At 44.8% G+C, this 15,871-nt stretch overlaps 1 protein-coding gene across 1 annotated transcript in view; it reads right to left on the bottom strand.

Moving 5' to 3' along the window:
- Nucleotides 1-15,871, bottom strand: part of Glb1 (galactosidase beta 1) — a 108,993-nt gene that overhangs the window by 80,105 nt on the left and 13,017 nt on the right. Inside the window, exons 2-3 of the mRNA XM_042666401.1 lie at nucleotides 4,150-4,316; nucleotides 574-724 (exon numbers count right to left, since the gene is read on the bottom strand). Coding sequence (XP_042522335.1) covers nucleotides 574-724; nucleotides 4,150-4,316 — 318 coding nt within the window. The remainder of the gene's footprint in view (nucleotides 1-573; nucleotides 725-4,149; nucleotides 4,317-15,871) is intronic.

The raw sequence follows: 15,871 nt of genomic DNA, 5'->3' as shown, positions 1-15,871 counted from the left end.
ATTGAAATTACTGTTAGCAGTGTATGCTTCAGAGAAAAGACATTTCAGCTGTCTGGTTTGTAACTTTTGGGAAATTGGAACATAGTAAAACTAAGATCCCAGCTGTTAATTTAGAGATTCAATGCTATTTTATGTAGATGACTCCAGCTCATTTCACAGCCCTGTGTGAAAAAGAACAGACATCATTAGCTGCCATGTGTGTGCGTGTGTGTGTGCACACACGCACGTGCGCACGCATGTGTGTGTGTGTGTGTGTGTGTGTGTGTGTGTGTACATGTGCATGCATGCTGGAACTAGGGCTTGAACTCAGGGACTGGGCACTGTCCCTTAGCTTTCTCTACTCAAGGCCTGTGCTTTACCACTTGAGCCATAGCTCTATTTCTGGATTTTTGCTGGCTAATATGGAGTAAGAGTCTCATGAACATTTCTGGCTTTGAACTGCTATCCTCAGTGCTCAGCCTGTTGAGTGGCTAGGATTACACATGTGAGCCACTGCACCTGGCTCTACAGTCTTATTTAGACTACTCTAGTTGACTTTGCCCAGGTGCCTGCCTGCCAGCCCGCCACACTCACCATGTCCCACTCTGCACAGATGTAGGGCCCCGGCCTCAGGATGACTAGCAGTTCCAGCTTGTGAGCTAGCTGAAGAAAATACTCCACATCATGATCTCCAGAAAACTGGTAGTGTCCTTGCTGGGGCTCATGAAAGTTCCAGGGCACATACCTGTGAAGACACACACAGCCCGTCTGCAGATAGTTGGCAGGGGTGAGAAAGAAGGAAGGGGAAGAGATCTTCTTAGGACAAAAGGGTGAAGAAGGGGAGGGCTTTGAGGAATATAACCCAGAACTTGGAAATAAGGTCAAAGGCTGACTGTTTATTTCTTCTCAGTATTGTTCTGGAGATTATTCAAGATTATTACTAAGACTTCTTTTATTCTCTGGGGGAAATAATGTAACTAGTAAGTACTGATTAAGGCAAGTTATGGATTCATTTATACTTGTTATTACCTTATAAGGGTGTCAAATGGCTACTGCTGTATAGAAAAGACAATTCCAAAAGGAATATCAAATATCACCTGTGTGTGTGTGTGTGTGTGTGTGTGTGTGTGTGTGTGTGTGTGTGTTTTCTAGTACTAGGGATTGAATTTGGGGCCCTGATGCTTTCCCAAGCCCCAATCTGTTCCCTGGAGGTGTTTCCCTTCACTCCAGGCTGGTGCTGTCACTTGAGCCACAGCTCTACTTGTGGTTTCTTACTGGTTAATTGAAGAGTCTCTTGGATTTGTCTGCTGGGCTGGCTTTGAACTCTGATCTTCAGACCTCAGCCTCCTGAGTAGCCCAGCAACCTCACCTTTTATGGTACTATATTTATCAGTTTAATCTCCCAAGATATTTAATTTCAGCTCTACTTTCTTGGCTCAATCTATAAACATCTCTTCCTCAAGTTCTCCTTCAATTTGGCTTTACCATTAGCTAGTTGCCTCCATTATAAGTAAAACCATTTTTGTTTATTTGCAGTGCTGGGGATCAAAGCCAGGCCTTTTTTTTTTTTTTTCCCTCCCCTATATGTGTGGGTCCCAGTACTGCCTTTGTGGGTGTGTGTTCCAGTACTGGGGCTTGAATTTAAGCCTTGAGCTCACAGTGAGTGCTTTATTATTTAAGCCACACTTTTGAGTTCCTCAAAACTAGGACTTGATTATGCTCTAATATTGAGCCACATTCGCAGCCCCCTATAACAACAATCTTTACAGAAACTGTGTGACAGAAAGGGGGGGGGGGGAACAATGATAATTATTTTGTTTAAACAATGTAAATATAAAGCAAAAACCAGAATAACATGAACACTAATTCCCATTATAGAAATGTTATATATGCCTGTGTAAAGCATATATAGCAAGTAGCTTGCTAAACTAGTAAGAGGTATATTTAAAGAGATAAAACTTCACCAGGTGTTGGTGGCTCACACCTATTATCCTAATTACTCAGGAGGCTAAGATCTGAGAATTGCTGTTCAAAGCTAGCCCTGGCAGGAAAGTCCAAGAGACTCTTATCTGAAGTGGCGCTGTAGCTCACGTGGTAGAGCACTAGCCTTGAGTAAAACAATAAGCTCATGGGGACTGGAAAGGTAGCTCAGTGGTTGAGTGCTTGCCTTGCATGCATGAGGCCCTGGGTTCCATTCCTCAGCACCACATAAGCAGAAAACATCAGAAGTGGTTCTGTGGCTCAAGTGGTAGAGCGCTAGCCTTGAGCTGAAGGACAGTGCCCAGGTCTGGAGTCCAGGCCCCACAACTGACCCCCCCAAAAAAAAAAGCTCAGGGATAGCACCCAAGCCCTGAGTTCACCTGAGTTCAAGCTCCATGGTTAAAAAAAAAAAAAAAGATAAAAACTTCATAACTTGGGGCTGGCTCAGTGGTAGAATGCTTGCCTTGCATGCATGAGGCCCTGGGTTCCATTCCTCAGCACCACATAAGTAGAAAAAGCGGGAAGTGGTGCTATGGCTCATGTGGTAGAGTGCTAGCCTTGAGCTGAAGAGCTGAGGGACAGCGCCCAGGCCCAGAGTTCAGGCCCCACGACCGACCAAAAAAAAAACAACTTCACAACTTGCCTCACAAGTAGGAGGCCCTGAGGTCAACCCCTAGTACCACTAAAAATAAACTTTAACAAAAGTAGAAATAAACCAATGATTCTAGCACTTGGGAGTGGAGGCAGGAAACCTGCAAGTTTGAGGTCAGCCTGAGCTCCATAGTAATATCCTGTCAATAAATGAACAAATCCCTCAACCCCTATACATACACAAATGATTTTGTCAGGAATTAGCATGGAGGAGGTAAAAATAGCCAACATTTCTGCCAATACTTCCAGCTATCTCAGGAAGCAAACACAAACATGGGGCCAGCCAGTTCTAGCATGAAAATCACTTTGATGACCTTGGCCTGAGTTTTTCTCCAGTGTCAGGATTTCAGGGCTCCCTCAAACCTACTAGAACTCATGTATAAACGACTTAAGGGGGAACTTGGGTTTGCTCCTCCCATAGAACCAGAACAGCATTGAAACATCTGAGGTTGTTATACTTTTGATACTTGAATAGTTATTGGCCATCCATATCAGTTCTGCCAAAACCAACAAAATAGAGGAGACAAGGTTAGGATGACTGGGTTGACTTATAGCATGGGCATATATAGTCACCCCCAGCAAACCAAGAAGGCATATGGGTTCAGAAATCTACCTAAGCACAAGACTTAAGTTGTAAGAGCCAAGAGAAACTATGGCTGCCTACAAACTCCCCTACACTCCAATCCTAGCCGGACCCTTGCCCAAAGATATGACCTTGGGGGAACTTGAATTTTTCCAGCCTACCTTAGAGAAATGGGACGTAAGGAGCATGGTACCTCAAAGTGCTATCACTTGCCTTTATTGATTGATTGACTGACTGATTGATTATACTGAGGATTAAACTCTGGGCTTTGGGGCTTACTCTACTTGAGCCACATGCCCAGCCTTTTAATTGATATTCAATAAGGTCTCCAGTTTTGATTGGGTAAGCCTCAAATGGTGATTCTACTACCTGCCTAGCTGGGATTACAAATAAGTACCACAAAGCCCAGCCCACTTTTACCTTTTTTTTCCCCCCCCAAATTTCTAACTTTCATGGGGCAAATTGTCTGTATCATGGTCTATAAAGTTTGTGAATTCTATGAGCTTTGACAATACAGCTATTCTTCCACATTGGGTGATATGGACATTTCTTTCTTTTTTGCTTAGTGTCAGTTGGTCCCTCTTTCCCTCTCATTCCCTCCCTCCCATCACTGCCACTGAGTTGCTTAATTCCTTTTGATTAATGACCAGTGCAGCTGATGGGTCCCACTGTTGCCTGTTTTTCTCTGTTTCCCTCTGTTTCTGTGTCCTCCGCCTAGTTTCCACCTTTATCTTTTTAAGCTGGTATTTCATGATTTCTGGTGACAAAACTCAAGACTGGAAAAAGTGGCAAATTATCTGAATGCAGGTCTAATCAAGTTCATTCCAAACACCTCCCAGAAGGCCACTGGCGCCTACTTCCCCATTCCTGAGCAACGAAACAGCTGCTCTGAGAAATGCAGCTGTACTGTTTTCCAAGACACTCAGTCCCCAGTGGGCACTGAGTGTTGTACTTACGTCTGGATGGCATTCAGCCCGGCCATCTTCATCTTCAGCAGCCGGTCCATCCAGTAGAAGCGAGGCACTCGGAAGTAGTGGATGCTTCCTGAGATATAGCGGAATGGCTTGCCATCCTTGAGGAAGCAGTCCTGATCGTAGTCTACCTCAAATGTCCGGGAGGTATTCTATAAAGCAAGGATGGAGACAAATGAGAACTTCCATCTTCTTCAGAGCTGCAGGCGACTCCCTGCCTGCTCATTCCCATCATTAATGCATGGTTTTCTGGTCTATCAAACAAACTACTGCTAAGCTAAGTCAGGACCACCCTGTGTGAACTCAGGTAACTGAGTCACCAGGGCAATCCCAGTGCAGGATTCCATAGCTCTAAACCCTCAGAGAGTACTGGTCAAACAGGCTGAGACCACATTCCATTGTGCTGCTCATGGAGACTGGGAACAAAACCACACACATCTGAGCACTTGGATGAGCTCAATATTAGTGTCAGTGGGATCACCAGAACCCATTCAGAAAATTCTAATACAGAGCAAAAAGAAATGGAATAAAAGCTCCATTCCTAGCTGCTTCTCTGAACCCCATAGCAACCATGTTTCCTTTCTATTCCTACATCTCATCCCTAACTATCCAACCCTAGATCTGGAGAGGAATTTTTTTATTTTTATTTTTTATTTTTTGTTGGTCATGGGGTGTGAACTCTGGACCTGGGCACTGTCCCTCAGCTCTTTAGCTCAAGGTGCAAGCTCTACCACTTGAGCCACCATGCCACTTCCATTTTCTGAGTGGTTTATTGGAGATAAGAGTCTCACAGACGTTCCTGCCCAGGTTGGCTTTGAACCACAATCCTCAGATTTCAGCCTCCTGAGTAGCTAGGTACAGGCGTGAGCCACTGGCGCCTGGCAGCCTAAAGGAATTTTAAGGCAACATTCTTTTTTCCAAGTTATAGGCTGTAATCCAATTTGTTAGTAATGAACTGAATTAAGGCAGTGATCAGCATCTTTTTGAAAAGAGAGAATAGAAAAGCTTATAGAGTATATAGCAAAGTTTTACTTTATGAAACTTTTGTTGCATATATGTGGTTACATTGTATGGATGTCTCCACTGGGTTGGAATGTAAGAGTAGAAACATAGTTTGGGAATCACCTGAGGAACTAAAATGCTAGGCTGTAAGATAGAAAAGACCAGAGAGGCTGGTGCAACACTGCACCCTAGTGGATAAAAAAGGTAACAACAGGCAACAGGTATCCACACAACCCGGTACAAGAAACCATGTGACCAGTGTTCTCCAGCTCAAACAAAGGTCACAGTACTAGTCCATGGTAGACAACCCATTGGGTGTTACCCTTGAAACCATATACCGAAGCACTATGAATACTAGATCACATGTGGCCTGAATTGAAGGCAAATAGTTCAGAGTGCACAGAGGCAAATGGATAACATGCAATAAAAGCTAACCCAAGCCAGGTGCTGGTGGCTCACACCTATAATCCTAGCTACTCCAAAGGCTGAGATCTGAGGATCGTGGTTCAAAGCCAGGCCAGGCAGGAAAGTCTGTGAGACTCTTATCTCCAATAAACTACCAGAAAACCGGAAGTGGTGCTTTGGCCATAGTGGTAGACACTAGCCTTGAGCTGAAGAGCTAAGGGATAACGCCCAGGCCCAGAGTTCAATTCTCCCATGACCAAAACAAAAACAAAAAGCTAACCCAAAATAAACAAAATAATTTTTGTGTATGGGTGTCAGGCCTTGAGCTTTTGATCATTGGCACTTTCTTTATTTTTATTTTTATTTTTTTTGTCGGTCGTGGGGCCTCAACTCTGGGCCTGGCCACTGTCCCTCAGCTCTTCAGCTCAGGGCTGGTGCTCTACTACTTGAGTCATAGCACCACTTCCAGCTTTTTCTGCTTATGTGGTGCTGAGGACCCGAACTCAGGGCCTCATGCATGCAAGGCTAGCACTCTACCACTTGAGCCACAGCACCACTTCCGGTTTTCTGGTGGTTAATCGGGAGATAAGAGTCTCAGGGAGTTTCTAGCCCGAGTTGGTTTTGAACTGCCATCCTGAGATCTCAGCCTCTTAAGTAGCTAGGATTACAGGCATGAGCCACCGGTGTCCAGCTTTTTGTTTTGTTTTGAGACAAGGTTTCATCCTATAATTGGTCTATAATTTCTAAGCAGCCCAGGAAAGTCTGAAACTTGTGATCCTTCTGCCTCTCTCTCTTTTTTTCTTGCCAGTCCTGGGGCTTGAACTCAGAGCCTGGGCACTGTCCCTGAGCTTCTTTTGCTCAAGCCACAGCACCACTTGAGCCACAGTGCCACTCCCAGATTTTTGTTTCTGTAGCACTGAAGAATTGAACCCAGGGCTTCCTGCATGCTAGGCAAGCACTCTACCACTAAACCACATTCCCTGTCCCTGCCTCTCTTCTTAAAATGCTGGGACTCAGGCCAATAATCCTAGCTACTCAGAAGGCTGAGATCTGAAGATCATAGTTTGAAGCCAGTCTGGGCAGGAAAATCCATAAGGCTCTTTTGTGCCAGTCCTGGGGCTTGAATTCGGGGCCTGGGCACTGTCCTGAACATTTTTTGCTCAGGCTAGCACTCTATCACTTACACCAAATCTCCACTTCTGGCTGTTTGGAGATAAGAGTCTCATAAGAATTTCCTTCCTGGCTGGCTTCAAACCACGATCCTCAGATCTTAGCCTACCAAGTAGCTAAGATTATAGGTGTGCGCCACAGGTGCCTAATTATGACTTTTTTTAAAATTTATTCTTTTTGTGTGAACACACTATACAGAGGGGTTACAATTACATGGGCAGGATAATGCGTACATTTCTTATCAAGCATTGCAGCCTCCTCCTTTGTTTACCCTTCACATCCCTTCCCAGCCTCCCTCCCCACCTCCCAACCCAATCTCCAATCCTCCCCGCCTCCCCCCCCCCCCCCCCCCCCCCCCCCCCCCCCCCCGCAAACCAACGTCGTAAAGCTTGTTTTCAACATGACAACTTGTACTTCTCATTGTTGCAACAGGTCCACCTGTATCCTTAAACGACTTGTTTTTCCCCATCTCCTCTACAAGTTATACTGACATCAAATATAGTGAAAGTAGGGGTTATACTGTGGGGGAGGGACATACAAAGCAACAAAGAGATAATCTTATAAATGCGTTAGAAACAAATGCATGAAAGAAAAAAACATTAAAATACATATCTAAGGGTTCATTTTCCTAACATCACATTATCTGACCTTTTCCGCTTGACTCATACATATACTAGATATTGCAAATAAGGGAAACCATGGGACCTATGTTTCTTTGGGCCTGGCTTACTTCACTTAATATAATTTTTTCCAAGTTTTTCCATTTCCTAACAAATGGGGCAATGTCATTCTTTCTGATGGAGGCATATAATTATGACTTTTAACTCCAATTAATCACCAAAAATCCAGAAGCGAAGCTGTGGCTCAAGTGCTAGAAGGATAACCTTGAGCAAAAAATCCAAGGGACAGTGTCAAGACCCTGAATTCAGTAAGAATTGCCCCCCACTCCACCCCCCCCCCAAAAAAAACTAACAACCCGATGCACGTATTTCTGAGGCCACAGATGAGAACCACAGTTGGAGTGCCTTTCTTCTGGGCAACTGTCCTCTCCCCCAACTCCTTCATCCCATTTTCTTGGTGCTCTATCCCTTACCTTACTAGCCAGGCTTCACTGTAAGTCCCTAGGTATCTTCTGTGATAGACATAACTATCAGGGGGCTGTGCCACATCTGTGTTTCAGAGGAACCACACATGTGGTACTTGCTAGTATAGTAGGTACTTGCTAGTATACAAGTGTTAGAGAGATGTTTGAGCTGTTTGGGTCATTTGAATAGTGCCTATTATATGTCAAAGTCAGATTCCACTATCAGCCACCATCTAGCATTATCTCTGGCTCCACTGAGGTCCTTCCTCTTACACAGGTGGGCCTTCAACTGCCTTCCCTCACCCAGCTCTGCCCAGACTTACTTTGAAATCTCAGATATCAGCCTCCCAATAGATAGGGTTACAGGCACCCATCCATGCAACAGCTTTTAAAAACAGTAGTCAGGGGCTGGGAAGGTGGCTCAGTGGTAGAGCATTTGCCTTGCATGCCTGAGGCCCTGGGTTCGATTCCTCAGCACCACATAAGCAAAAAGAAAAAAGCTGGAAGTGGCACTGTGGCTCAAGTAGTAGAGCACTAGCCTTGAGCTGAAGAGCTGAGGGACAGCACCCAGACCCAGAGTTCAGGCCCCACCACCGGACCCCAAAAAACAAACAAACAAAAAAACAGCCGTCAGGCTTTTCCTGACACTCGGGTTTTCGGTGGTGATGAGTCACCAGTGCCCAGGCACTGTATTTCTTAAAGCTCCCCAATTATACAATATGCAGGCAAGGAACATTGGTCTAAGCCAAATCCTAGAATGCAAGAATCAGCAGAGTGGAAAGGACAAACTGTGGAAGGCCTGGCAACACCAGGGCGGAATTGCTGACAAGGAGTACAGGACTGCATTGCAGATAAAACACCACAGCTGCGGAGGTAGCAGGCGGGGCTGGAAGAAATGGACCCTCAAGTTCAGGTTCAAGAGGCTAAACTTGATGCCAAGTGTGTAGAGAACTTAAGAATGACAGGTGTTTTCAGTGTTTGATATTCTGGTGTTTTCCTGAAGGAACAAAGAAGAAGCAGCTAGTGATACCAGGTAGACAGAGGGCAGAAAATGGAACCCACAAGACTGGGTGGTGGTTTAGATACAAGGCACAGGGATTAATTTAACAGGGATTAACAAGTACCTACTGGCCTTATGGGGGAAATATGAGAGGGGAAGGACTCAGAGGCATATAGACAGATAGACAGCTGGATGCTGGTGGCTCATGCCTATAATCCTAGCTACTCAAAAGGCTGAGATCGGGCTGGGAAGGTGGCTCAGTGGTAGAGCGCTTGCCTTGTATGCTCAAGGCCCTGGGGTCAATTCCTCAGCACCACATAAGCAAAAAGAAAAAAGCCTGAAGTGGCGCTGTGGCTCAAGTGGTAGAGCGCTAGCCTTGAGCTGAAGAGCTGAGGGACAGCGCCCAGGCCCAGAGTTCAGGCCCCACGACCGGACCCCAAAAAAAAAAAAAAAAAAAATCAAAAGGCTGAGATCTGAGGATCAGGGTTTGAAGCCAGCCTGGGCAGGAAAGTCTGTGAGACTCTAATCACAGAAAAAAGCTAGAAGTGGTGCTGTGGCTCAAGTGTCAGCCGTAAGCAGAAAAAGGAAGACACCAAGTAAGAATGCAAGGCCCTGAGTTCAAGCCCCCGATAAAATAAACAAACAAACAAAAAACCAGTGAGTTAAACACAAGATGTGGGATGTTCTAAAGTTCGATGATCCAGCTGCTCCAACAAAGCGGTAGTATTAAAACAATAATATAAATAGAGTATTACTAGAAAATAAAGAACTTAAGTAAAACAACAACCTAAGACATGAACCTGGCTTGGATCCTGATTCTGACAAAATGTTTTAAAAACAAAACCAACATTCATTTTAAGAAAAATCCGACAAAGGACACAAGACATAGATAGTATTCAAAGAATCAGCATTAATTCTGTAACAATTTATATAACAGCTGGGCACTGTTATATAATCCCAGCTCGGGAAGCTGAGATGGTTTGAAAGCCAGCCTGGACAGGAAACTCAGTGAGATGTTTATCTCCAATTAACCACCAAAATGCCAGAGGTGGAGCAGTGGTTCAAGCGGTAGAGCACTAACATTGAGCAAAAAAGCTAAAGGATAGTGTCCAAGCCCTGTGATCAAGTCCTACTGGCACAAAAAAGAAAAAGAGCTTAAAAAAAAAAAAAAGAAGCCCTAGATTCTGGGGCCTGCATGTGGAAGGGTGTTCATGCTGTGTTATCTCATAGAAAAGCTGGAGGGATAAAGAGTGTCTGGAAAGAAGGAAACAGGAGAGACAGCCAGGTGCCAGAGACTCACACCTGTAATCCTAGCTACTCAGGAGGCTGAGATCTAAGGATCACGGTTTGATGACAGCCCAGGTAGAAGTGTTTGAGACTCATCTCCAATTAATCAGCAATAAAGCTGGATTGGAGGTGTGGCTCAAGGGGCAGAATGACAGCCGTGAGTGCAAAAGTCAACACAGAAGGCTGTAATCCTAGCTACTCAGGAGGCTGAGATCTGAGGATCATGTTTCAAAGCCAGCCTGGGCAGGAAAGTCTGTTGAAACTCTTATCTCCAATAAACTACCAGAAAACCAGAAGTGGCGCTGTGGCTCAAGCGGTAGAGCGCTCGCCTTGAGCTGACGAGCTGAGGGACAGCACCCAGGCTCAGAGTTCAAGCCCCACAACTGACCAAAAAAAAAAAAAGTCAACACATAGACAGGGAGAGACAAACTCACTTATAACAAAACCAGACTTAGGATAAGGAATCTGTTCTCATTATAATAAAACTAAAGATCGTAAAGATCCTACCTCTCAGCACTGTTGCACTGGGGATAAATTTTCCAACACATGAACTCTAAGGAGAGTGTAAAGGCTGCAGGTATTGCCTGGGAAGGTGGCTCAGTGGTAGAGTGCTTGCCTTGCATGCATGAGGCCCTGAGTTCAATTCCTCAGCACCACATAAGCAGAAAAAGCCAGAAATGGCACTGTGGCTTAAGTGGTAGAGCGCTAGCCTTGACTGAAGAGCTAAGGGACAATACCCAGGCCCAGAGTTCAGGCCTCACAACCAACTAAAAAAAAAAAAAAAACTTTCTTAACACTGGTATTAGTCTATCATTGGATGAGGCTTTTGGATTCTGTAGATATAGGCACCTGTTAAAGTTCATCAAGTTGTCCACTTTAGATTTGTGCATGTAAATGTTGCCCTACAATAAGAACAAAAAAGAGCTACAAATATTAATCTCTATAATGCATGCTGAAGCATTTGGGTGGGAAGTGAACACTAAGGTCTACAAGTTACTTCGAAATTAATTTTTTTTTAAATAATAATGGTAGTGGTGGAGTCTTTTTGTTTATTTTTTGGTTGGCCATGGGACCTGAACTCTGAGCCTAGGCATTGTCCCTCAGCTCTTCAGCTCAAGGCTAGCGCTCTACCACATGAGCCACAGCACCACTTCCAGCTTTTTCTGCTTATGTGGTGCTGAGGAATGGAACCCAGGGCCTCATGCATGCAAGGCAAGCACTCTACCACTGAGTCACCTTCCTAGCCCTAGTGGTAGAATCTGAATCATAGCCTCTTTCAAACTAGTCTGATTTTTTTCCTAGTAAAAGCCTGAAAAAAATTGAAAATTCATGTTATGTTGGGTACTGGTGGCTTGCACCTGTAATCCTAGTTACTCAGGAGGCTGAGAGCTGAGGATCACAGTTCAAAGCCAGCCTGGGAGGAAAGTCTGTGAGACTCCTATCTCCAGTTAACCACCAGAAAACCAAAGTGGGGCTGTGGCTCAAAGTGGTAGAGTGCTAACCTTGAGTGAAAAGCTCAGGGACAGTGTCCAGGCCCCTGAGTTCAAGCCCCACAACAGAAAGAAAGAAAGAGAGAGAGAGAGAGAGAGAAAGAGAGAGAGAGAAAGAGAGAGAGAGAGAAAGAGGAAGGAAGGAAGGAAGAAAGAAAGAAAGGAAGGGAGGGAGGGAGAAAGGAAGGGAGGGAGGAATGGAGAGGGAGGGAGGGAAGGAAAGAAGGCAAGTAAACTGATGTTATCAATATGGTCCCAAGGAATATCAACCAGTGCAGTAGCGTATACATGTACACACATAAGCTCAGCATACCTGGTTCTGCAGTCTCACCTCAAACTCAGGTCTTCTTGCCTTCCTGTCCCTACACCAGAAGGATGTGCTGAGCGCAGAGGCCAGGGTTGCTGGAGTGCAGGCCTCTAGGTGCAGCCCTTAGCCATTTGGGGACATAAAGGGCATGCCACTACCTTCTATCTTTTCAGGAAGGTTCTGGCAGAATCATCTGTTGTCTCCAGTGACTGCTATGTTACAGAGGTTTATTTATACAAGCTTTTCCCTTTCTTCCCCTCTTGAATGCCTTTACAAGCCTCCTGCATGCTGAACCTCTGGTTCATATTGTTTCCAGAGGAACCCAGGTTAAGGTAAGTGGTACCAGGAAGGGCCTAAACTGGTGCTCCAAAACAAATACCAAGTCCCTCACCTATGCTGGGCTGAGAGGTCCAGGCAGGACAGAGAAGTGCCGAGGTGTCAACAGCTCTCTTTAGTCGCTGCTAACTCATAAGGATCATGAACTGGCTGGCTTCCATCAACATATATGGAAGCTCTCAGGAGATAAGACTATGTTCCTTTTGATAAGGAACATGTTCATGAGAAAGGCTCTGTGGGTCCCTGGTTATCACTGGGGATGAGAACATCTTTGCATTATCAAGGAGGGACCACTATACCCATTAAAGCTGGTGGACACAAGGATCAAGAAGGCCCAAGCTGGGTGCTGGTGGCTTATGCCTGTAATCCTAGCTACTCAGGAGGCTGAGATCTGAAGATCACAGTTCAAAACCAACCCAAGCAGGAAAGTCTGTGAGACTCTTTATCTCCAATGAACCACCAGAAAACTGGAAGTGGTGCTGTGGCTCAAGTGGTAGAGTGCTAGCCTTGAGCTGAGGAGATGAGGGACAGCGCCCAGGCCCAGAGTTTAAGCCCCATGACTGGAGGGTGGGGGGTCAGGGGCAGTGGCAGCCAATAGCGATCTTATGGAATGGGCCATAAACCATAGCATCCAGCATGGTGAGATGTTCAGGCAATTGGCGGGGCTGTTGCTTAGTGTGTTTAACAAAATTTAAAAAAAAATCTGGCTCACATCTAGAATCCCACCTACTCAGGAGGCTGAGATCTGAGGATCGCAGTTCAAAGTCAGCCCATGCAGAAAAGTCTCTGAGACCCTCATCTCCAATTAACCACCAAAAAGCCAGAAGTGTAGTTGTAGAAGCCAAGCTAGAGTGTAAGGCTCTGAGTTCAAGCCCCCAGTACCAACTAGATGAATGAATGAATGAATGAAAACTTCTGAGTAAAAGGCTGATGTCAGCCACTGCAATGGAAAACTGTAATGCCCTCATTTAGTTCCAGCTTTGGACCAGATCTCTGACATACAGCCAACTGGATGAGGAAGGTCTCTACAATGCCATCCCAGCTACATAATGAATATTCCCCAATCCCTAAGTCCCTTAAACATAGGGTACTTGTGTCCTAAGAGGCACCTCAGGCCTTCCGAAGGCTACTGGTTATGAGCTGACACTAATACCAGGGCTATACAATGCTATCATTCCACTGCTTTTACAGTGGCCAGGGGATTATGGGAATCTTGACCCAAGTCCTTCACATAGTAAATCTAGTAAGTCAGAGGAGCACTCTGTGGTTATTTCCCTGGTCCTGAGTACCAATTGGGATAGTTCTAATTAACAGCCAGCAGAACCCTCTCTGTGTGTAAGAGCCTTTCGGGATCAAGTGGTAATTTCCAAAACTTCCTGCCCTTACCTTCCCACCCAAAATCAATCTGAAGCATGATCACACTCTGGGAATAGTAGCTGTTGGTGTGTCTTTCAATAAATATTTAAAAGTCATTCCCATTATATCTTCATTCATATATGGTGTGTGGCCCAAACTAATTGTGGTGGATGAGGGTAGGCAACTTAATTAGCCAACTACAGTTCTTGTGGCAGCAAACTTGGTTAGTGTTCAATTGTTACTGAGCAGGTAAGATAACTCAGTCTCTAATACTTGGTCTGGTGGGAATGTTCTAATCTTGTTTCAACCCTATGGCTACAAAGGATCAAAGGCAGTTTGATCAAAAGTAGGACAGTAATGTACTCATTCTTTCTTGTCTCAGGGCTATTCTCGCTGTCCAACTCCATATCGTGACTAGCTCTGTCTCTTAGGACGTTAATGGACTGTCTTGCTTGACCAACAACAAAGGACACTACATTATTTGGCTCACATGAGCAGGGATGAGTCTCTGAAACTGAAATGCAGAAAATAAGCAAGGGGGGGAGTAGTAGATCAGCTCCAGAGGAGGTTCATCTAGGGTGCAGCTTGCAAACGAACATCACAGCCAATGTGAACAAGGACAATCTACCTTATGAATTCAAAGTGATGGGGTTAGAGGTGTGGCCCCGTTGGGAGAGCATCAGTCAGTGAACAAAAGCATCAGGTCCAAGATCCATTCCTGGTGCTGAACAACAACAACAAAACTGAATTCAAAATCTCCTCTGAGAAGATTCTACCTGAAGTGTCAGCTTCATTTTGAACTTCCTGAGCTGTAGCACCATTGACAGAAGATGATTAAGAAATGGGGTAGGAAGCTGGGCACAAGTGGCTCATGCCTGTAATCCTAGCTACTCAGGAGGCTGAGATCTGAGGATCATAGTTCAAAGCCAGCCTAGGCAGGCAAGTCCATGAGACTCTTATCTCCAATTAACTACCAGAAACCTCGAAGTGGTGCTGTGGCTTAAAGTGGTAGAGCATTAGCCTTGACCAAAATCCACTCAGGGACAGCACCCAGGCCCTGAGTTAAAACCCACGACTGAGAAAAAAAAAGGGTTAGGGAGAGTAGGAGAAAGAAAATCAGAAGAAATGGGGGGAGGGAAGGAAGCTGCCTTCAGAATTTTTTTTTAAATTACACTAAAACACAAATATCCCAATTTCCCTTGTGTGCAAATTCTGAGCCATACATTGAGCCATAACTCCACTTCTGGCTTTCTGCTAGTTAATTGGAGATAAAGAGTCTCAAGGACTTTTCTCACCTGAGCTGGCTTTGAGCTGCAATCCTCAGTTCCCAACCTCCTGAGTAGCCAAGATCACAGGAGTGAGTAGCCAGGGCCTAACAAATTCTCTCTCTTCTAAATGAATTGGCACTGGAATGGAATACTGAAGAAAGATAATTTTATTTCACACTTGCAGGGGTATGGAAGCATTATTACTTACAAGGCATGAGGTCACAGGTTTTACTCAAATCAAAAAGGAATCCAAGCAAAACAAAACTCACACCTTTTCAGGGCCCCCATATATATATATACACATACAATGCAAGCAATGCTGGAAACAAAAACAGTAATAGAAATGAAACATCCTTGGACCAAAATATACATCAAGGATCTAATACTGACAAGTGTGATTTTTTAAATTATTTATTTCAGTGGTAAATAAGCATCTTGTAAAAAGAAAAAGAAAAACAACACATCAAACATACCATACGTACCATAATATTCACATCACCAAGTAACATGAAAATCCCCAACTTTCCTGACTCTCAGGAGTAAAAATATTTGTATTTACATTGCTTATGTACATTTCTTGAGTCTCACAAAGAAATAGTAACAGTTCAGTGATATCAGATCACAGGTCATGCTGATTTCATGGAGGCAGCTATTCTTTGGATCATTCCAGAAAACTCTGATACCAACCTACTCCATAGGTCTCCATCCCCAGCACACTATAGACCCTTCCAATTCATCCCAGAGACCAAGGACCTGGATAATTCCTGACACGAGCTAGTCACCTGCAGGGTGGCAGATGCCCCAATCCCTTCTTCACTAGCACCCAAAGCTAAGGGAAGAGGGACAGAGGCTAGGGGACAGGAAGGAGCGAAGGGGGTCGGGGGGTTGTAAGCCATGGGCTTCTCAGTCCCCTCAGTTCATAGATCAAAGAGAAAGGAAAGAAATGCTGGAGAAGTATTTCTGGTGATTATAGCCAGGCTGTGATCATGCCTAAAGCTAAGA

Source organism: Dipodomys spectabilis, unplaced genomic scaffold (assembly GCF_019054845.1).
Source record: "Dipodomys spectabilis isolate Male_0828 unplaced genomic scaffold, ASM1905484v1 ptg000365l, whole genome shotgun sequence".
In the NCBI taxonomy this organism is placed as follows: domain Eukaryota; kingdom Metazoa; phylum Chordata; class Mammalia; order Rodentia; family Heteromyidae; genus Dipodomys; species Dipodomys spectabilis.
This window is presented reverse-complemented; position numbering and strand designations above follow the sequence as displayed.